Below are 22,675 nucleotides of genomic sequence, written 5' to 3'. Positions count from 1 at the left end.
AAATTCAGTATGCCTCAAAATCAGTATTGTGGGAAGAATTTTTGCCCAGCTGTTTTTCGTAGCATGGACGCAATGAGATAGTATTGTTAATTTCATCTCTTTTCCTCCCTTGTGCTTTTCACAATAGATTTTCCTAGCAAGGCTTTAAAGAAACAATTTTTTGTACATTAATAAGAAGTTTTTCGAGTTTTAGAAGCCAAAAGGTCAAAATCTAAGTTGGAAAAAAAATTGAGAAAAACTTGTAGAAGCTAAAAGTTAGCTTTGTGAAGAAAAAAATGTGTCTGGAATCTCTGGATAACTTGTCGGCTTTTTCAAGCAAAAAAATACGAAGATAAGTTGGGAACAAAATTTTGGAATGACTTTTAGGAATAAAAAAGTGTTCAAATACGCTTTCAAAAATAACTTTTTGACTTCAACAAGTAAAAAACTCAGAAGTTATATTGGGAACAAAATTTGAGAACGACTTCTATAAGTCATTCTGAAATTTTATGCCCAAACTAACTTCTTGTTTTTTGATTTCTAGAGATCGAAAAGGTACTTTTGGACTAGCCTGTTTGGATACCAAAAGCAGAAGTCAATCCCATAAGTCAGAAGCAAAAACAATTTGCTTCATAAAAAGCTGACTTTTGTATTTCTAGAAGTCATTGTGAAATTTTGTCAACTTTTAGAGTAAATTTATATGCTTCTTGGTGAGATTATTAGTCCCACATTGTGGCAATCTAAGATCCTGCGGTTTATAATCCTTTGGGCATCCAACTCAAAACCAATTGGCTAGGAGTTGGATACCCAAAGGATTATAAGCCGCAGGATCTTAGATGCCCAGACAATGTGGGACTAATAATCTCAACACACCCCCTCACGTGTAGCCGGTCAAAGACTCGTCGCAAACAGCCTGCTCTGATACCATGTTAGAATACGGGCATCCAACTAAAAACCAATTGGCAATGAGTGAAGAGGCCCAAAGGATTATAAACCGCAAGATCTTAGATTGCTCAGACAATGTGGAACTAATAATCTCAACACGCCCCTCACGTGTAGCCTCGTTGGGTCTAACACGTGGACAATTAAATCGGGTGACGCGGAGTAAAGGCGCGGTCATCGACTCGTCGCAAATAGCCTGCTCTGATACCATGTTAGAATACGTGCATCCAACTCAAAACCAATTGGCAATGAGTGGAGAGGCCCTAAGGGATTATAAACTGCAGGATCTTAGATGCCCAGACAATGTGGGACTAATAATCTCAACACTTCTAGAGTAAATTTTGTCTACTTCTATTTTTTTTAACTTTTGACTTCCGTGAATGTCTGCTTCTGGTATCCAAATACCCAAAATGTTTTTTCTAGTGACTTCAAGGGTTGATATTAGGGGTGTCAACGGGTCCGGGTCCTCCCGGATATCACTAGACCCGGACCCTACTTATAAAGGTCGGATCCGGTTCCTAACGATTCCGGGTCCGGTTCCTACACTTGTGGACCCAGAACCGGACCCGTTTAAATACCCGGGTACCCGTTGGGTCTTAAGAAAACTATTAAAAAAACCTCAAAAACTTAATATTTGGCTCTTTTTGGCTTGGATTTAAATAACTTTTATAAAATTTATTATTATTTCTTATTAATGTACTAAATAAAGAGAAAATGTAAGAGAACATTTTAAAACGAGTAAAATATCAAAGCTAAAACTAGCAAAAACATGAATAAAAGTATGAATAAACGCGTACCCGATACCCGCGGGTACGCAACGGGTATTACCCGTTTGAACCCGTTTAGATTCGAGTCCAATCGGGTAATTACCCGTCGAGTCCTAAGTTACTAATGGGTCCAACTTTAGGACCCGGAATCGGACCCAAATCTGCCGGATCCGGATAATGGGTACCCGTTGACAGCCCTAATTGATATCCAAATGCATCCAACACCATGCCCATTGCCCATGCTTATTATCCACCTGTTGTTGCCAAACTCTTTACAGTGAGCATACAGATGATGGAGTGTCTTTATACTAATTACATCTGCTGTCATTATCCCAACAATATATTTTCTTGTACTTGTAAAGAAAAATATCTGAAAAACAGATACCTAGTAGATTTCCCAAAAGATATGCACAAAGTCAGTCTAGGTTCTCTTCACCTATTGGTCCCATTACCCCAAAAATACACAAGTATCTAACAAGAAAACTAAAGTTAAATAAAAAATCAGATAAATTTCATTTCAAGTCTTCAAATAGTCCTGTTCTGTTCTCCTTCTCCTTCTAGTACTTGTTATTCTAAGCTCTGTTGTTATTATGAGAAGAACAAAAACAAGACCCAAAAGTTCTACTTTCTCACACAAGCTGGTTCTGTGTTTGGGTTATTTTTTATTTTAGTTTTGATGGATGAAATGCAAAGTCAATCTAATTGTATTGAAGAAGAAAAGTCTGTGATTTTGGTCTGGGTATCTTAAAAATTGCAGCTTTGTTGAATTTACTCAGACCGTCAGAGATTGTTCGCTGAAGTTTGATTCAGTGTCTAGTAATTGGTTCAAGAAGATTACTCATAAGATCTGAGAAAGCCACTTGGTTGTGTAAGTAACTTCATACTGTTTATGTTTCAGATTCTCTTGATTCTTGGTTTTTCCCCAATTTTGTTGTTAACTTAATCTTAGAACTTGAACTGATTATGACCCAAATTTATTGATCAAAGAAAAGTATGATTTTGAATAAGCTCGTGAGCTGACCCTTCCAAGTGGAATTGGAAATTTGAAAAGTGATTAGAGTGGTGGATCTTAAAATTTGAAAAGTGGGGTTTTGATTTTAGAAAGAAGCATTTTTGGCATAGGGGTGGATTGTTGAGCTTGGGTTTTAAAGAGAAGAATTTCTGTAATTATGGGGGTATCTTTTTCCTTCATTGATTAGCTTGCTTCATTGTTAAGGGTTTAATGAATGAACTTGTTGACATAAGTGATGAAAAAAGCAGTACTCATTACAATGTTAAAAAGACTAGTAGTAATTTGGTTGTTGGTGTTTCATCAATTTGTATCGGTTTCTGCCGCTGACAATGGATTTTCTAATTGTAATTGCGACGAAGAAGAAGGTTACTGGTGGAGTATAGAGACCATTTTACAGTGCCAGAAAGTTAGTGACTTTCTAATTGCCACGGCTTATTTTTCGATACCTATTGAACTTCTTTACTTCCTTAGTTGCGCCAATGTTCCATTCAAATGGGTTCTGTTTCAGTTCATTGCATTTATAGTTCTCTGTGGAATGACACATCTACTCAATGCGTGGACTTACAGTGTGCATCCATTTCAGTTAATGCTTGCATTAACTGTGTTTAAATTTCTCACGGCTCTTGTTTCATGTGCAACTGCGATTACTCTGGTAACTCTCATACCTCTCCTTCTCAAAGTTAAAGTTAGAGAAGTTTTTCTGAAGAAAAAGGCGTGGGAGCTGGATAGGGAAGTTGGGATGATGAAGAAACAAAAAGAAGCAGGTTGGCATGTTCGGATGCTGACCCATGAGATACGTAAGTCTCTTAATAGGCATACTATATTATATACAACTCTGATTGAACTGTCGAAGACGTTAGACCTGAAAAACTGCGCTGTTTGGATGCCTAATGAAGGCAACACGGAATTGAATCTCACACATGAACTAAATGTGAAGAAATCATCCAAACCTTACAGTCATTCAATTCCAATTTCGGATCCAGATGTAATAGAGATTGAGGGGAGTGAAGGAGCCAAGATTCTTAGACCAGATTCTGCATTAGGATTAGCTAGTTGCAGTGGGTCTGATGAAGTAGGTGCTGTAGCTGCTATTAGAATGCAAATGCTGAGAGTTTCGGATTTCAAAGGTGGAACACCGGAGTTGATCCAAGCTTGTTACGCTATTCTCGTTTTAGTTCTTCCTGGTGAAAGTTCTAGAGTTTGGAGCATTCATGAATTGGAAATAGTTGAAGTGGTTGCTGATCAGGTTGCTGTGGCACTATCCCATGCTGCAGTGCTCGAAGAATCTCAGTTGATGCGGGAGAAACTTGTGGAGCAGAATCGGGCACTTCTACAAGCTAGAAAGGATGCTATGATGGCAAGTCAAGCGAGAATCTCATTTCAGAAGGTGATGAGTAAAGGAATGAGAAGGCCGATGCATTCGATTTCAGGCTTGCTTTCGATGATCCAACAAGGGAATGTAGGAGATGGGCGACGGATTGTTATTGATACAATGGCAAAAACAAGTAGTGTGCTCTCAACACTGATAAATGATGTAATGGAAATTTCTGCAACGGGTAATGGAAGATTTGCGTTAGAGCTAAGAAAATTTCGGCTTCATTCCATGGTAAAGGAAGCAGCTTGCTTAGCCAAATGCTTCTGTGTTTCTCATGATTTTGACTTCTCTCTTGATATCGAAAATTCACTGCCTGATTATGTGTTGGGTGATGAAAAGAGGATTTTTCAGGTTTTGCTACATATGATTGGTAATCTTTTGAATGGTTGGGATTCAGGAGGACACGTAAGTTTCCAGGTTTCCTCAGCAAATGCAAATCATATTAGGAATGACCAAAGATGGACACCCAACTCGTATGGGGGATATTCTAGTGTCAAATTTGAGATTTCCATAAACAGCAGTAATTCTCAGGACAACTCGATGATGCCAGTACCAATTTCTAACAGGAAACACAACAGTGACGGAATTGAGAGTATACTTGGCTTCAGTGTCTGTCAAAAGCTCGTACAGGTAATTTTAATGAATTGTTTGTTTTATTGATCTGATCCTCATAGATTGCAGCATCTCAATACCGGTAAGTCCTTTTCATGATTCATACTCAAGTTCATCTAAACACCATGCAGATGATGCAAGGGAACATCAGAGTTGTTCCGAACTCCCGCGGCATTCCTCAAATCATGACCCTGATACTTAGATTTCATCTTCAACCATCATTTGGAGGAGCTTCTGTGTTCGAACCAGAAGCATCAGTGGATCACCCGCCTTCAAATTCTCTTTTCAGAGGGCTTCAAGTTATATTAGCTGATGACGATGCAGTCAACAGACTTGTTACACGTAAACTGCTTGAAAAACTTGGTTGCAATGTTTCTGCTGTTGCATCTGGATTTGAATGCTTAAATACTCTTGGTTCGACAGGAAACTTTTTTCATATAGTTCTATTAGATCTTCACATGCCAGAAATGGATGGGTTTGAAGTTGCAGTGAGAATACGAAAGTATCGCAGCGGGAATAAGCCATTTATCATAGCTTTGACTGCGAGTGCTGACGAAAATGTAGGCGAGAAATGCTTGCAAGTGGGAATGAATGGTGTAATTAGGAAACCAGTTCTATTAAAGGGGTTGGCTGACGAATTTCGTAGGGTCTTAAAACTTTCAATCTAATGTGTTTGTCGAAATGAAGTCTGTAGAAGTAACATTGTATACTAAATTGAGTAGCTTACCATGTTTATTCTTTCAAAGAGTTTTAGAGCTTTTCAATTGATCCATGTACTGTAATTATGCCAATTTTAGAACTTTTTTTAATTATTGGAATAATAATATACTTCTTCAAAGAACTCCATCTTTGTTCTCTTATTTCCGGTTAACACCCGGTTATGCAACTTCTATCAAATCAGCCTCAAAAAAATCTCTAGCCCACTTATGCTGGCCTTTGCACATAAAAGGCCTTTTAACTTAAAAGACAGCTAAATTTACTAGGCATTGTTTTGGTTGCCAAAGCTGGTTATAGAAAAGGAAATGCTGCTTACACTGGATTTGCCACAGGTATCTGCCACAGTGCAACATAAACTTACATGCAATTTGATAGAGGAGTAGCTTATTAGGTTCCAACTTCACTGCAACAAGTTAGCTCAAAATGTTTTGAACTCAGCTCATGCTAACCAAATTCAGAAAACTAGTTCAGATTGAGAAATTCCAAAAATGAGATATCTTGCGCTATCTTCCTTGTGCGCATAGCTGCAGATGATAAGTTCAGTATGTGACCGCAAAGGTTGGGCTGCAGGTGATAACTTATTACACGTGGATGAAGTGTGCAACCCCGATCCGACCATAGCATGTGCATACCCACAAGGGTAACTCAATCTGAATCTACCAAATTCCATTTTCAGACTCATACTAGTAGCTAAGAAAAACATTCACACACTTGAGACACCACCACTATAGTAAGGTGTTCATATAAGTTAACTTCCATTGAATTGCTCTCTGCCAATGTGAAGAAGATCGGGTACATTCTTTAAGCTGTGTGAGGCAACGATGCTGTGCCATCCTAATAAATTAAACTACCACCTCGCCTCGTTTGATTCAGATATGGATGAAAACACAATTATGAAGCTAGAGAATAAGATGCTATTGTAGAAAAGTTCAGTTAATTAGCACTGAAGCACAGACTTAACTAGCATTTAACGGATTCCTAAATAGATATTCCAGCCATTCTTTACACAGAAGAAGACTATCGCTAAATAACAAAAGTAAAGCAAAAAGGAAGAACCTCAAAGTAACTAGATCTCGCAAGGGAAGCCTGTTGTTAGTTTATCATATACGGATACTTTTTGTAGCTGGCCACTCCATTCTGATGTGGGAAGAAGCTCTTGGGAGTGCTCTTAGCTTATCCCTAAACTGCCTTTTCACTCTCTTAGGCGACTTGATAGTAGAACGAGGATACAGCACCACTTTCTTCAAAGTCGTCGCATTTTTCAACAAAAAACTAAGAAATTTGAGTTCGTTATCACATCCTTCCACTTTTTTAATCTGGACAAGCTTGAGGCATGGCAACATTTCTGGAAATGACAGTCCCGCATCCCAATCATCTCCAACGTTTGCTAAATTTGACTATTCAAACAATCACAACAACTAATAGGTCACTCGAATGTTACATAAATATAAATGTCGCCAAATGAGTTACATGAAAAAGATATATAGCATATCAGGGTGCTGGAACGACATTGCAGACAACATAAAAAATTAGTTAAATGTTACCTCCTTGGATTCGAGAAAAAATTTAGTTACTTTAGGAGAAATGCTGAGCAAGTATGCTATAGCCCGCAAGCAACCTCTTGTACACCACATGTCTAGTGTCAGATATTTTAGATTAAGTAAGTGAGGTGGCCGATAGTCTGGTAAGTCAGGAGCTTGCGATGCAAAAAGAAAAATTTTCAAACAGTATAGCAGCAAAAATCTCGCTCAACCAAGACTACTTAAGGTGTAGGAAGATAACATGACTAGGCAGTGAAACATACTTGCACCGCTTCCAAAAATATGTTAAGATGTTTAATTCATGGAAGAGAGGAAGTACCCATACCTCAAGAAAACCAGGTGATAATCTCATTGCTTTCACCATATAAACCGCTCCTAGAAATTTCATCATACGTTTAGCATACACATCTTTTTCTGTTGACGGCAGTTTTGAATATGCTTCTGCATTCTCATCTTCTGTTTTTGCTTCGAGTTTCATAGTAAAACTAACCCCTGATAGTGGAGAACAGATTTCTAGAGAAAAATCTCGTGACAAGAAAGATCTGCAAGTGAAGACTTCCAGATTTGGAGCACATAAGCTGTAATACCATTATGCGGCAAAAGATGTCTACTACGAGCATCAAAATACTCGAACTTCTTAAGGCTGAGAGACTCAACAGTCAAATTCCTTTGATTATTAGTTTGTATAATACAATTATTTAAGCGTACCTTTCGAGAACTGGAGAACTTGAAAAGAGTCTTGTAAATGATTCTGCATTTGTGATTGATAATCCAAAAAAAGCCAATGTTTTTAGCTGAGGTAAACTCATTGAACTTGGTAGAATAATATCTGCATATTCGGCATGACCAGACATACCAATAACCAACTTCCCCAGTGATTTACAATTAAGGAGACGGTGAGGAATTTCATATGTCGAATCATGGCATTGAGTGATCAGTAACCAAAATTCTTTCACATTACACTTAACAGCACCAAGGCTCCATCTTTTAACATTCATTACCACTGAAGTATCATAGGCAGAGTTCATCCATTGCAGATTAAACATCTGAATATTGCACTCTTTGCGAAAAAATATTACCATGTCTACAAACATTATGAAACTATCTTTTCTGTCTTCTGAAAATGAATCCCTATTGAAGTTTAGAAAGGGGATAGATTTCCAAATATCTATCCATCTTTTGGACAGAACACTAGTCTGGACAACATATTTCATATCAATGAAAGACAAGATGTAGTGAATTAGTTCATCCTGTAACCTGCTGATTCTATCTTCCCCATTAAAATATGGTGCGTTTCTTGTTTCTTCTACCATTTTTTCAAGTAGACCTTAGAAAACCCACCAAATTTGTTGTTCCAAAACCCAAATATCCAATTTTGCAGTAAATCTCTCTGAGCAGAAACAAAAACCCTAAACATCAAATTTGCAGAGAACAATTCTTTGTAGTTGAAAACCCCTAAATCCAAAATATGGGAACGGAATCAAGTACCTTTCAGTGTAGAGATGGGCTGATCTTGAAGTGCATGCAATTGCTTAAACTTTAAACTCCAAGTTGAAGCCTTCGAGCGTCAAAACCCCAAAAGGGTAATCTTGATTGATGCAAAAAAGAGTTAGAGATTGATGCTTTTGGGAAGAAGAGGTTATAAACAGGGGAGCTGGAGAAGCATTTTAAAGAGCGGTAGAGCTGGACTTCACAGTACTGGTTTGACTTCTCGAGGTTATAAACATGGTCAGACGGTTAAATCTAAATCAATAATGTTAAATTGGCTGTGGGTTCAACATTTCAAATCCCAAGGATAGCCAAGGTCTGAAATCACGTGAGGAGAGAAGGTGTGAGGTGGGGCGATTTTTGCTTTTCGGGTTCGTGGTAGTTTTTTCTTTTGTCTGTCCCTGGCGGCGGAATGAGTCTGGCAGTTTCCCACCTCTGTTGAACAGCTCCGGTGATGTAGAGGGTCAATCTAAACGAGATCTTAATTCGATGGTTTTTGGTGATGGATTGAGTGGTTGGGGTTCTCCTAACGTGGCTTCTAATCCTTTATTCTCAAAAGAGACACCAAAGTTTGTCTCTATTGTTTGGTCGGATTTTTTCTCTGAAAATAAATCTCAACCTCAGGAAGCTGAGTTGAGGTGAAACCTTGCTATTGTGAATGGGAAGAAGGATGTTTCACATTCCTTAGCGAATTTTACTGATGATATTAAGAAATGTCAAGATCTGATGGTTGGTGCTTTTGTAGGTAAGCGTTCTTCGTTTATGGCGGTGAAATATGTTGTCGAAAGAGAATGGAAACCTAAGGGTGAGTTTAACATGACTTTAAGTGGTGAATCTATTTTTTTTCTTTGATTTTTCTCTTGAAGAAGATAGAATTGTTGTTCTGGAGAGGGGGTTTTCTATATTTTAAGTAAGCTATTTGTTATTCGACCTTGGAGTAGGAACCTTGAAAAAGACTTAGAAGAATTGTGTATTATCAAATTTGGATGAATATTAGAAAAGTTCCTTTGTATATGTGGAGTGCAAAAGGTTTGAGCAGTATTGCTAGTTGTGTTGGTGTTTCTATTATGCTTGACAAACAGACTCTAAATAGAACTAGAATGAGTTATGCTCGTGTCTGTGTTGAGATAGATACCTCTTGTGATTTCTCTAGCTACATTCCTGTTTATATGGATGGTAGTCTGGCATTTGAAGTATTTGTTGAGTACCCATGGAAACCTACGATGTGTTCTCATTGTAAAACCTTCAATCATTCTTCTATTGCTTGTAAAAAGGTGGTTGAGATTGTGCAACGGGATCCAATTATACAGGGTAAGAAGAATGTTCCTAATAAAGAAGGATGGATTGTTAAAGGTTCTAAAAGACATAGAGATAATATAGAAAATGAAGGTACCAGTTCGGGGCACCAAGTCAATGATAATTCTTCTGGGATGGATTGTCAAATGAATGGTGTTAAGCATCCACTTCCTGTTCTAGAGAAAAGTAGAGGTGGTTCTGGTTCTGTCTGGTAGTGGGGGTGTTATTGATACTATTAATATGTTTGAGGTTCTAATTGATCAAGACCTTAATGTTCCCCATCCTCAACCTAAGAATTTTCTGGATGGTGATCAGAAGGGTAATGATAATGCCTCTCTTATTGCTGGTGAATGAGGAGGAGTTAGAGCTCATTTAATTAAGAATAATGAGGTGGGTTCCTCTAAGCAGGCTTTGGCTTCTAAGAGCTCGGATCTTAAAAGGTCTGGTAGAGGTAAGGAATCAAATCTTACCCGAATTCGTAATGTTTAAAATTGCAGTTTGGAATATTAAAGGAATTAATGACCCTCTAAAACAAGTAGAAGTAGCTTCCCTTATTAGATTAAACAATATCTCAACAATTGGTGTTGTAGAAACCCATGTTTAAGAGATTCGTGCTAGTAGAATTAGACATAAAATAATTCCTTCATGGCAATTCTTAGATTATTATAATAATGATAACTCTGGTAGGATTTGGATTGGTTGGGACCCTTGTATGGTCAAGATTACTGTCCTTCATTTTACTGCTCAGTGTGTTTTTGTTTTGGTTGACACTGTGAAGGGGATCTCTTTTGTGGCTACTTTTGTTTATGGTGACATTGACATTCGTCGTTCCTTGTGGGAAGATATTTGCAATTTTATTCAATATAGATCTAGACCTTAGATTATATTAGGAGATTTTAATTTTATTATGTCTCAAACTGAGAAGACTGGTGGAGCTGAGATTATGAGTAATTGTGTTCAAGAGGCCCGTCTCATGTATTTACCTTATTCTGGTTGTTGTTTTTTCTTGGTTCAATAAACAAGGGGTCCCTAAAAATTGGTTTTAAGATTAATAGAGTCATGGTTAATATGGAGTGGATTGATCAATTTGTGGAGTCAAAAGCAGAATTTCTTTCTCCTGGTATTTCTGACCATTCTCCTGGTGTTGCTTTTATATTTGAAAAGAGAAAACATGGTCCTTGTCCTTTTAGATTCTTTAATTGTATGACTTAAGAACCTGATTTTCTTAATTTGATTAGACAGATTTGGGTTGGCAAGGTCATGAGTAATCATATGTTTATACTCATGACTAAACTGAGGAAAGCAAAGGTAGCTATTACTAAATGAAATAGAGAAAGATTTATAAAACTTTTTGATCAAGTTATGGAAGCTAAAAATGAGATAACTTAGGTTTAGCAGCAGGCACAAGCTTCTCTCCGTGTCCTGTGTTGGCTAGAAAGGAGAAGGAAGTAGTTCAACATTATGCTAAGATAACAAGATATGAGGAATCAATGAAGAAGAAAAATATCCAGAGTTCAATGGTTAGATTTGAGTGATTCTAATACTCACTTTTTTTCACAATTCCTTAAAAGAGAGGAGGTCAAGGAACAACATTGTCAATCTTACTTCTAGAGAGGGAGTTGTTTTATTGGATGATAAGGAGATAGCTTTAGAATGCATAGATTTTTTTCTCTAAACTCTATGATGAGGAAGGAAGGGAGGAAACAAATGGTGAATTAATTGATACTCTTCATTTTGAGAAAGTTGTTGATGAAGCCTTTAAAGCTGCTCTTATTAAACATGTCACCAGGGATGAAGTGATTACTACTCTTGCTTCTATAGGATTTGGTAAATCTCCTGGGCCGGATGGTTTTTCAAGTCACTTTTTCAACCAGATGGTTTTTCAATTCACTTTTTCAAAGTTTGTTGGGATATTATTGGTGATGACTTTGTTGATGCTATCAAGAATGTCTAAACTCATTGAAAAGGTAAATAGCACATTTATTACTCTGGTTGCTAAAACTGATAATCCTAGTGGCATTGTGGATTATGGCCCTGAAAAAGCGGGGGTCTAACAACCATACCCAATATTTCGCTTAGCAATATGTATGGACTAACTCCAATATACTTTCAAGGGAATCAATTAGACAGTCAGACTCAATCTTAAGAAAAGTATATCAAAGAGTTATATCTAAATTTCCCAATTCAATCTGCAATCAAACAAATAGGAATTTTCGAGCCTGATTGAATATAAGAAATAACTTGGACGATATCAAAATCCAATATCCAAGTGTCAATCAATTTAATCAACAACCAAAGGTTGGATTCACAATTAATTGAACTTACGCACAACCTGTGATATTTCAATTATATAAACAAATATAATGCGGAAAAGAAATAACATAAACACCATAAGTTTTGTTAACGAGGAAACCGCAAATGCAGAAAAACCCCGGGACCTAGTTCAGATTTGAACACCACATTGTATTAAGCCGTTACAGACACTAGCCTACTCCAATTTAACTTCGGACAGGAATGTAGTTGAGCCCTAACCAATCTCACACTGATCAAGGTACAGTCGTGTTCCTTACGCCTTTAGAACCACATCGGATTTGCGCACTTGATTGGTTTAGTATAGGTCCGGGAACTATGTACGTATACCGCTACGCGTACTGGCGTGAGGTTCAAGTTCTGGGACTTTACTGAGTTTGGTGGTACGCGTACCCGTTTGCATACTGGCGAACCCAAACTTAGTTCGGCCACTAAGGTATGTGTACCCGTTTGCATACTTGAGTGGGTTATGTTCTAAAATCGGTTTTTTCATGAACTAATACATTTATATATCTATAATAAGGAATGCAATATTTTGCAAACCGTGGCTATAATGTTCATGACTTGATTCGAGTGAATCAAAATCGATTTTGCTTCAGTTGTGTCTTGTATACTTCTATGGGAATATAAAAAATTGAACAACTCTAAAACTAGTTTCATTTGAGTCATTTGAACTAGTTATGGTTAAGATGAATAAGGTTGATATGAAAGTGTTCATATGGCTAACTTCGGTTAACTATTGTTGAGCCAACAAAGGTGTACACGTTTAGGTACGGTTACTCATATCTAAATGAAGTCACTTTTCATTTGTGTGTAACAAGCTAAGTTCGATCTAACAGTTGAAAGATATTAGCTTGAGTCTAATCAGGTTTTCATCTAACGGTGAATAGTGAATGCTTTGTTAATAAGGTTACATTGATTGCAAACCCTGATTTGAAGACTATATAAAGGAGAACTCTAACAACTGGGAAACCTAATCCCCACACCTATTGTGTGATACTAGTTGCGACTAGAGTCGATTCTCTTTTAACCTTAGGTTTTTCCAAAACCCTGTAGGTTAACAACTTGAAGACTTCATTGGGATTGTGAAGCCAGACCCAACTATTTTCTCTGTAGTTGTGTGTTCTAATCTTGCCTGTTTCTATCGTATTGAGTACTATCTTCTCTGAGATTTGCTCGAGATTTAATCTCCGATAGGCAAGATAAAAAGCAGTCACAAACATCTTCATCCCATCGTTTGTGATTCCGCAATATCTTGTTTCGTTTCCATACGATTAAGATTATTGTGAGGTGATTGATATTTCTAGGTTGTTCTTCGGGAATATAAGTCTGGTATATCAATTGGTTCATGTTCTCCTTGAATTATCAAAATACGGAACAAAACTCATAGGTATATCTGTTGGAGACAGATTTATCTACTCAATAGACTTTTCTGTGTGAGACAGATTAGTTTATCAAGTCTTCGACTTTGGGTCGTAGCAACTCTTAGTTGTGGGTAAGATCAGCTAAGGTAATCAAGTGCATAGAGTCTTGCTGGGATTCAGAGATATAAGGAGTGCAACTGTACCTTGATCAGTGTGAGTTTGGTTATGGCTCAACTACATTCCAGTACGAAGTTAACTTGGAGTAGGCTAGTGTTTGTAGCGGCTTAATACAGTGTTGTGTTCAAATCTGGACTAGGTCCCGGGGTTTTTCTGCATTTGCGGTTTCCTCGTTAACAAAACTTCTGGTGTCTGTGTTATTTCTTTGTCGCATTATATTTGTTTATATAATTGAAATATCATAGGTTGTGCGTAAGTTCAGTCAATTGTGAATCCAACCTTTGGTTGTTGATTAAATTGATTGACACTTGGATATTGGTTTTTGATACCGTCCAAGTTATTTCTTATATTCAATCGGGCTCGCAAATTCCTATTTGTTTAATTGCAGATTGAATTGAGAAATTGAGATATAACTCTTTGATATACTTTTCTTAAGATTGAGTCTGACTGTCTAGTTGATTCTCTTGAAAGTATATTGGAGTTAGTCCATACAGATTGCTAAGTAAAATATTGGGTGTGGTTGTTAGACCCTCGCTTTTTCAATAGCTATACGACTTTTGTCTCAAATAAGAGATAGAGTAGATAGACTTTGAGTGACAGATGAGTTCAAGTATCCACATACCTTTTGTTGATGAAGTTTCACAAGCTCCCCTTAGTAGTTCTTCTTCTTCAATCGATGAACGCCGTGAAGTCTAATGCTCAACTACATTTTTTATCCTAATCCGAGACTTAGCTATAAGTACACTAGATTCAAGACTTATAGTTTTGACAACTAAACTTGACAAATAAGCTTGAGATAACAACCGCTTGCGAGTTCGACCGAGCAGTGCTCTAACAATATCCCCCTTAGTCAATTTTAGTAACAAAACTTGAAAAAGCGGGGGTCTAACAACCACACCCAATATTTTGATTAACAATCTATATGGACTAACTCCAATATACTTTTAAGAGAATCAACTAGACAGTTTGACTCAATCTTAATAAAAGTATATCGAAGAGTTATATCTCTCTTTCTCGATTCAATACTTAATCAAGCAAATAGAAATCTGCGAGTCTAATTAAATACAAGAGAAATAACTTGAACGGTACCAAAGACCAATGTTCAAGTATCAATAAATCTCAATCAACAACCAAAGGTTGGATTTCCCAATTGATTGATTCAACGCACAACCTGTGATATTTCAATTATATAAACAAATATAATTCGGAAAAGAAATAACACATACACCATAAATTTGTTAACGAGGAAACCGCAAATGCAGAAAACCCCGGGACCTAGTCCAGATTAAACACACACTATATTAAGCCGCTATAGACACTAGCCTACTACAAACTAACTTCGGTTTGGACTGTAGTTGAACCCCAATCAATCTCACACTGATCCAAGGTACAGTTGTGCTCCTTATGTCTCTGATCCCAACAGGATACTACGCACTTGATTCCCTTAGATGATCTCACCCACAACTAATAGTTGCTACGATCCAAAGTCAAAGACTTTAATAAACAAATTTGTATCACACAGAAAATTCTACGGTAATAGATAAATCTGTCTCCCACAGAAATACCTACGAGTTTTTGTTTCGTCTTTTGATAAATCAAGGTGAACAAGAACCAATTGATAACCCGAACTTATATTCCTGAAGAACATCCTAGTATTATCAATCACCTCACAATAATCTTAATCGACTAGCGAAAGAAGATATTGTGGAATCACAAACGATGAGACGAAGATGTTTGTGACTTCTTTTATATCTTTCCTGTCGGAGAAATCAATCCAATCTTTACGATTATACTTAGTACGATAGAAACAACAAGATAAGATCACACAACTACGATAAAGTAGTATCGTTTTGGCTTCAAAATCCCAATGAAGTCTTCAAGTCGTTAACCTACAGGGTCTCGATAGAAACCTAAGGTTAAAGGAGAATCGACTCTAGCTTATACAACTAGTATCACACAGGAGGTGTGGGAATTAGGTTTCCCAGTTGCTAGAGTTCTCCCTTATATAGTCTTTCAAATCAGGGTTTGGAATCTAAGTTACCTTGGTAACAAAGCATTCAATATTCACCGTTAGATGAAAACCCGATTAGATTCAAGCTAATATCTTTCAACCGTTAGATCGAAACTTAGCTTGTTACACACAAATGAAATGCACGTTTTAGGTTTTTGCAACCGTACCCAAACATGTACATTTAGTTGGTTCAACAATAGTTAACCAAATGGTTAGCCATATGAGCACTTCCATATCAACCATATTCTTCTTTACCACAACTAGTTCAAATGACTCAAATGAACTAGTTAGAGAGTTGTTCAATTGCTTAGATCTTATAGAAATATACAAGATACAATCGAAACAAAAATGATTTGATTCACTCGAATCAATTCATGAACCTTAGAGCCACGGTTTGCAGTTATGCATTCCTTAGTTTATATAAGTTTAAGTTCACAAATAATCGTTTTTAGAAAATAACCAACTTAAGTACGCGAACTGTTACACGGACTTAAGTACCCGGAATAAGTTTGTTTTTAGTTTACAAACTCCAGCAGAATTTCTCGGGATGAGAACTTCCGACAGTACGCGGACTCTAGTTCTGGTTTTCCTGAGCAGCAAAGTACGCATACTTTAGTTCAAGGAATAAGGAATTACACACATATGTGTTACCACACAATGTTTATATCCTTCCATGGTTATATAATCTAAACTCTCATTTCAATCATTGAAACATTCTTAGAGGATGTTATATAGTTGTTATTCACAAACCATTTTTCGTCAAAGCCATTTTCAAGTGATTGAAACTTAACATGACTTTCGTAACTAGTAAAGATGAACTTGGCCAAAGCGAAAGATTACCAACACATATTTCGAGAAATAGATAAGCTCGGCTCGAAATAGCAAATGTGTATAATCATAGTCTATATAGCAAAAACGACTTTTGTTTCAAGATAGGAGATAGAGTAGATAGACTTTTGAGTGATAGATAAGTTCAAGTCTCCACATACCTTTTAGTCGATGAAGTTCCACCAGTTCCTTGAGTAGTTCTTCGTCTTTGTATGATGATCGCCATGGAGTCTTGAACACAACTACACTTTCTATCCTAGTTCGAGACTTAGATAATAGTAGACTAGAAATCAAGACTTATAGTTTTGATCACTAACATTGACAAACATGCTTGAGATAGCAACGCATGCGAGTTCGACCGAGCAGTGCTCTAGCAATCTCCCCCTTTGCCAATTTTAGTGACAAAACTATCAATACATATGGAATACAAAAATAGATAAATAAACTTTTGTCGCTTCTCTTCCACATGCCTGATCTTCTTGGTTCTTCAACATTACTCGAAATCTTCGTCACTTCCAAGTACTCCAATGATTCCAAAGGTTGTAAGTTTAGTATCATCGTTGTTGAAAATCCGTAGCCATAACAATGAGGAAAAAAAAAGAACTCTCAATCATTGTTAACAGTGTCATAGTATTATTATACAACATCAAAGTTCAATTGCATCACAACTTCGACAACAATACTATGGTGATATGTATCACTCCCCCTTAGTCAATACTCCATCTCACATGGAAACCACTCCCCCTTACATAATGATCCGAAAACCATATGTATTTGTAGTGTGAACTACACATTAATTCTCCCCCTTTTTGTCAATAAAATTGGCAAAGGTACGAAAACTAGTGGGATCCTCATGAAATTTCCATAGAGACATTTCATGACCAAAAACAAGTACATATCAACTTTTTAGATGCAATCATATAGGCGAAGCTAAATGCTTTCATCAAGCAGTTTATAAAGATACAAGATAACTCCTATAATATTCCACAGCCGCACTCCCCACAAAGATTTGGCAATCAAGCACGAGTTCAATTAAGTACTCTCCCCCATAAAATGTCATTCCCGAAAGAACAACAAGAGCGTCCTTACTTTCATAGGAAAAGAAGGATTTCTTTGGACATAACAAATCACATACGAATATGAATTTGAATCCAAAAATACTCATTTAAATTAACCACAAGAAAACCCATGATTAATTTAATCGGGAATGCTCAACATAAGCAAACTTACGGAGCCTCACAATATATACATAAAATATGGATCAGGGAAGATCAATACTGCGGAATAGACAAGGATTCATTCTATTTTCCATCACTATCAATGATATACAATATACATAATCCTCGTAAACAAAAGTTCATCCTATCTTCCATCAATATTTGCATAATGACATATAATAGGCTTAAAACTGTTGTAATGTCAAAAGTTCATTCATTCTTTTATCAATACATGCATATCGACATATGAAAGACTTAACTTTTGACAAGGTATGGGACAATCATAGTTCACAGACGCAAACACACATATCCCATAACAGTTTGCAATATATAAAATCATAAAGATTAAAATTGCAAAAATCATCTTTTCCCTTTGAAGGTAGAATCAATCTTTTTCGCACGTATTTACACCAAGAGTGGTTACCAAAGGCGTATAAAAAAAATTCTTAACAAAGAAGAACATACAAAGTCATTAAAGACCATGCATCATATTTCACATAAGATGACTGTGAACATTCAAGAATCCCAGAGCAATGCGTACTACTGCCTATTATTAAACTTCCTTCTTTGTGATTCACCAACATCATTCTTGTAAAAGCTACAAATGAGCTTATAAGAGAATTACTCCAAGAATCCAAGTGCCCAAGTCCAACAGATTTAGAACAAGTGCGACGAAACAGAGCAAATTACTGAAAAACAAGATACGGGACAAATAAAAAACTCAACTCATTCAAATTTAGTATTTCTCATCACCATTTTGAATAGAATTCAAAGAGGAAGAGAATGCAAAAAGAATGAGGTCATTCCGAATTCGGACGAGTAAGTTACGGCCAAAACAAATTTACCGGATATCAACGTCAAGTATGCATACGGGTTTGCAAACGAATTTTCGTATCCTGGAGCAGTATGCAAACGGGTATGCGTACTTAAACCCCTTTTTAGAAGAATCCAGTTGAACTTTACATCCTTACCGAACATAATCTGTGTGCCCTAATTTTCGTGCTTCCCTCACCGTATACATAACAGGGCATTCCTTGGTGAGGATGCACTTACAACACACTCAAGTTGTGTTGAGGTGAACAATGTCTTGCTCACCACAAGTGACTTTTGGATTATCATGAAAGAGATCGCTTTTAGAACTTTCCCATCCAAATCCATCTTTCCAAAGAACTCTTTAAGTTCCAACATCATGGATACTGCCTTCTCCATAGTCATGGAATTTTCTAGGAGATCATTCCTTTTCACACTCAAAGCGTCATTGACTTTCTTTGGAACCCACTTATGAGTGCATTTTGAAACAACCGGAACCTTCTTCCCGTTACTCTCTTCGAGATTTCTCGAACGAGAATTGGATTGACTATTCTTTTGCAAGTTAGTCTTTCTCCAATTGGGAGCATCGGATCTTGTCTTCGTATTTACAAAGTTATCCTTTTGATAACCATTACGATTGTGAAAGGGCTTCGTATGATGTTTATAGGAAAATCTAGGTTTATCACAACAATGATTCCTTTTCCTAAAGGTTGGACACTTAAAACCTGTAACGTTAAGAGGATTAGTCTTAACGTATGATCTTGGTTTCACAACTTCTTGTGATGCCCAAACAAGAACATCATGAAGTTTCTCATTCCTTATACGGAAACGATATCTCCTTTCCAGGTGACCTTTATTTCCGTAATAGTGGCAAACATAAGGAATGTTCTTACCTCGATCTGTATGTGCTGTCTTTGGAGGTTGATATATATTGCTCTTTCGAACTTTAACTGTCGGTGAAGGTATTTCACTTTTGCCATCAGTGGAAACCTTTTGTTGAGAAGAATCACTAGCCTTGACAAATTATACCTCTTTGCTAATACTTGGAGCATCTATTCCCTTATAACCCAATCCTCGCGTATCACGATGATTTTTACTTGCTCCTATCATAGTGGTTAATTTGCTTGAACTAGTATTCAACTTTTTCAAGTCATCTTCCAACATCTTGATTTTATCAATAGCAACAGCTAAATCAGCCTCAAGGCGTTTTTCTCGAGCGAGATAAGCGCTTTCTCTGTCATCAAAACTTGCTTGCTGAGAGTTAATCCTTGCTTCAGTTTCTGAAAGTTTTTCTTCCAATAATAAGTACTTTTGATAAAGATTATCACATTCAAGTGACTTCATCCGTAGGTTTTCCTCAGAATCCTTGAGGATCGATTCGTTAGAACGATTCGAAACATAAACACTTGCGTAACATCTTCTCAATTTCTTGTTTGTACGACAAAGATTAGTCAGAAAAGGTGTGACATGAGAAGTTGTCATCTTTTTCTTTTCCAACGAATTCAAAAGCTTAACATACTATGAGAATTCCTCATCAATATCTGAATCGCCTTCATCAGAAAGTTCATCCTACTGTTCTTCTAGGCGTGTTTCCCAGACTTCAACAGATTCTACACTAAGAGAATGTTTAGATACTGACCTATATGTGACGATTCTCTCAGGTGAATCCAAGCTTTGAAAATCATCTGGTAATTTATGAACTGGTACGTTATTAGAGATAGACTCGTCCATAAAATCAGATTGCTACAAACACAGACTTATAAAGTCGTTAACATGTTTTCCTTCTCTGATACCAATTGAAAAAGCGGGAGTCTAACAACCACACCCAAGGTTTCGATGAACAATCTGTATGGACTAACTCCAATATACTTTTAAGAGAATCAACTAGATAGTCAAACTCAATCTTAATAAAAGTATATCAAAGAGTTATATATCTCTTTCTCGATTCAATACTTACTCAAGCAAATAGAAATCTGCGAGTACAAGAGAAATCACTTGAACGGTACCAAAGACCAATATTCAAGTATCAATCAATCTCAATCAACAACCAAAGGTTGGATTTCCCAATTGATTGATTCAACGCACAACCTGTGATATTTCAATTATATAAGAAAATATAATGCAGAACCAGAAATTTGTTAACGAGGAAACCGCAAATGCAGAAAAACCCCGGGACCTAGTCCAGATTGAACACACATTGTATTAAGACGCTATGTACACTAGCCTACTACAAACTAACTTCGGTCTGGACTGTAGTTGAACCCCAATCAATCTCACACTGATCCAAGGTACAGTTGCGCTCCTTACGTCTCTGATCCCAGCAGGATACTACGCACTTGATTCCCTTAGCTGATCTCACCCACAACTAAGAGTTGCTACGACCCAAAGTCGAAGACTTTAATAAACAAATCTGTATTACACAGAAAAGTCTATGGTAATAGATAAATCTGTATCCCACAAAAATACCTACAAGTTTTTGTTCCGTATTTTGAAAAAATCAAGGTGAACAGGAACCAATTGATAACCCGGATATATATTCCCAAAGAACAGCCTAGTATTACTAATCACCTCACAATAATCTTAATCGACTAGCGAAAGAAGTTATTGTGGAATCACAAACGATGAGACGAAGATGTTTGTGACTTCTTTTATATCTTTCATGTCGGGGAAATCAATCTCAAGCCAATCTTTATGATTGTATTTACTACGATAAGAACAGCAAGATCAGATCACACAACTACGAGAAAGTAGTATCGGTCTGGCTTCACAATCCCAATGAAGTCTTCAAGTCGTTAACCTACAGGGTCTCGATAGAAACCTAAGGTTAAAGGAGAATCGACTCTAGCTTATACAAGTAGTATCACATAGGAAGTGTGGGGATTAGGTTTCCCAGTTGCTAGAGTTCTCCCTTATATAGTCTTTCAAATCAGGGTTTGCAATATAAGTTACCTTGGTAACAAAACATTCAATATTCACCGTTAGATGAAAACCTAATTAGATTCAAGCTAATATCTTTCAACTGTTAGATCGAAACTTAGCTTGTTACACACAAAAATGCACGTTTTTAGGTTTGTGTAACCGTACCCAAACATGTACATTTAGTTGGTTCAACAGTAGTTAACCAAATGGTTAGCCATATGAGCACTTTCATATCAACCATATTCTTTTTTACCACAACTAGTTCAAATGACTCAAATGAACTAGTTAGAGAGTTGTTCAATTTCTTAGATCTTTATAATCGACACAATTGAAACAAAAACGATTTGATTCACTCGAATCGATTCATGAACTTTATAGCCACAGTTTGCAATAATGCATTCCTTAGTTTATATAAGTTTAAGTTCACAAATCATCGTTTTTAGAAAATAACCAACTTAAGTACGCGAACTGGTACGCGGACTTAAGTACCCGGAATAAGTTTGTTTTTAGTTTACAAACTCCAGCAGAATTTCTCGGGATGAGAACTTCCGAGAGTACGCGTACTTGGTACGTGGACTCTAGTTCCGGTTTTCCTGAGCAGCAAAGTACGCATACTTTAGTTCAAGGAATAAGGACTTACACACATATGTGTTACCACACAATGTTTATATCCTTCTATGGTTATATAATCTAAACTCTCATTTCAATCATTGAAACATTCTTAGAGGACGTTATATAGTTGTTATTCACAAACCATTTTTCGTAAAAGCCATTTTCAAGTGATTGAAACTTAACATGACTTTCGTCACTAGTAAAGATGAACTTGGCCAAAGTGAAAGCTTACGAACACATATTTCGAGAAATAGATAAACAAAATCAAAGTCCAATTGTATCACAACTTTGACAACAATACTATGGTGATATGTATCACTCCCCCTTAGTCAATACTTCATCTCACATGAAAATCACTCCCCCTTAGTCAATACTTCATCTCACATGAAAATCACTCCCCCTTACATAATGATCCATAAACCATATGTATTTGTACTGTGAACTACACAGTAATTCTCCCACTTTTTGTCAATATAAATTGGCAAAGGTACGAAAACTAGTGGGATCCTAATGAAATTCTCATAGAGATTCTTCATGACTAAAAGAAAACATATCAACTTTGTTTATATACAATCATATAAGCGAAACTAAATGCATTCATCAAGGAGTTAATAAACATACAAAAAAACTCCTACAATATTCCACAACCGCACTTCCCACAAAAATTTGGCAATTAAGCAAAAATTCAATTAAGAACT

General features: G+C 36.7%; 2 protein-coding genes across 7 annotated transcripts; one reads left to right on the top strand and one right to left on the bottom strand.

Annotated features, from left to right (window-relative positions):
• Nucleotides 1-2,172: 2,172 nt before the first annotated feature.
• LOC113284338 (protein EIN4-like) lies at nt 2,173-5,521 on the top strand. Its single transcript, XM_026533776.1, has 2 exons — nt 2,173-4,705; nt 4,819-5,521. The coding sequence occupies exons 1-2, from the start codon at nt 2,936-2,938 to the stop codon at nt 5,353-5,355; spliced, it is 2,307 nt and encodes a 768-aa protein (XP_026389561.1). The 5' UTR covers nt 2,173-2,935; the 3' UTR covers nt 5,356-5,521.
• An 800-nt stretch (nt 5,522-6,321) lies between these two features.
• On the bottom strand, nt 6,322-8,668 carry LOC113284337 (F-box/FBD/LRR-repeat protein At1g78750-like). 6 transcript variants are annotated; one of them, XR_003328106.1, is made up of 4 exons: nt 7,654-8,668; nt 7,271-7,487; nt 6,949-7,040; nt 6,322-6,801 (listed from the first exon to the last, which is right to left on the bottom strand). XR_003328106.1 is itself a non-coding variant. In XM_026533773.1 (4 exons), the coding sequence occupies exons 2-4, from the start codon at nt 8,256-8,258 to the stop codon at nt 6,505-6,507; spliced, it is 1,119 nt and encodes a 372-aa protein (XP_026389558.1). In that variant the 5' UTR covers nt 8,259-8,335; nt 8,434-8,668; the 3' UTR covers nt 6,322-6,504. The 6 variants fall into 6 exon arrangements, 4 of the variants coding, with proteins under 4 accessions (XP_026389558.1, XP_026389559.1, XP_026389560.1 ...); XM_026533773.1 differs by lacking the exon at nt 6,949-7,040 and having other exon boundaries at nt 7,654-8,335; nt 8,434-8,668; XR_003328105.1 differs by having other exon boundaries at nt 6,949-7,487.
• Between the last annotated feature and the right edge of the window lie 14,007 nt (nt 8,669-22,675).

Source organism: Papaver somniferum, chromosome 5, assembly GCF_003573695.1.
Source record: "Papaver somniferum cultivar HN1 chromosome 5, ASM357369v1, whole genome shotgun sequence".
NCBI classification, from domain to species: domain Eukaryota; kingdom Viridiplantae; phylum Streptophyta; class Magnoliopsida; order Ranunculales; family Papaveraceae; genus Papaver; species Papaver somniferum.
Note: the sequence above shows the minus strand (reverse complement) of the source record. Positions and strands in the feature narration are given on the sequence as shown.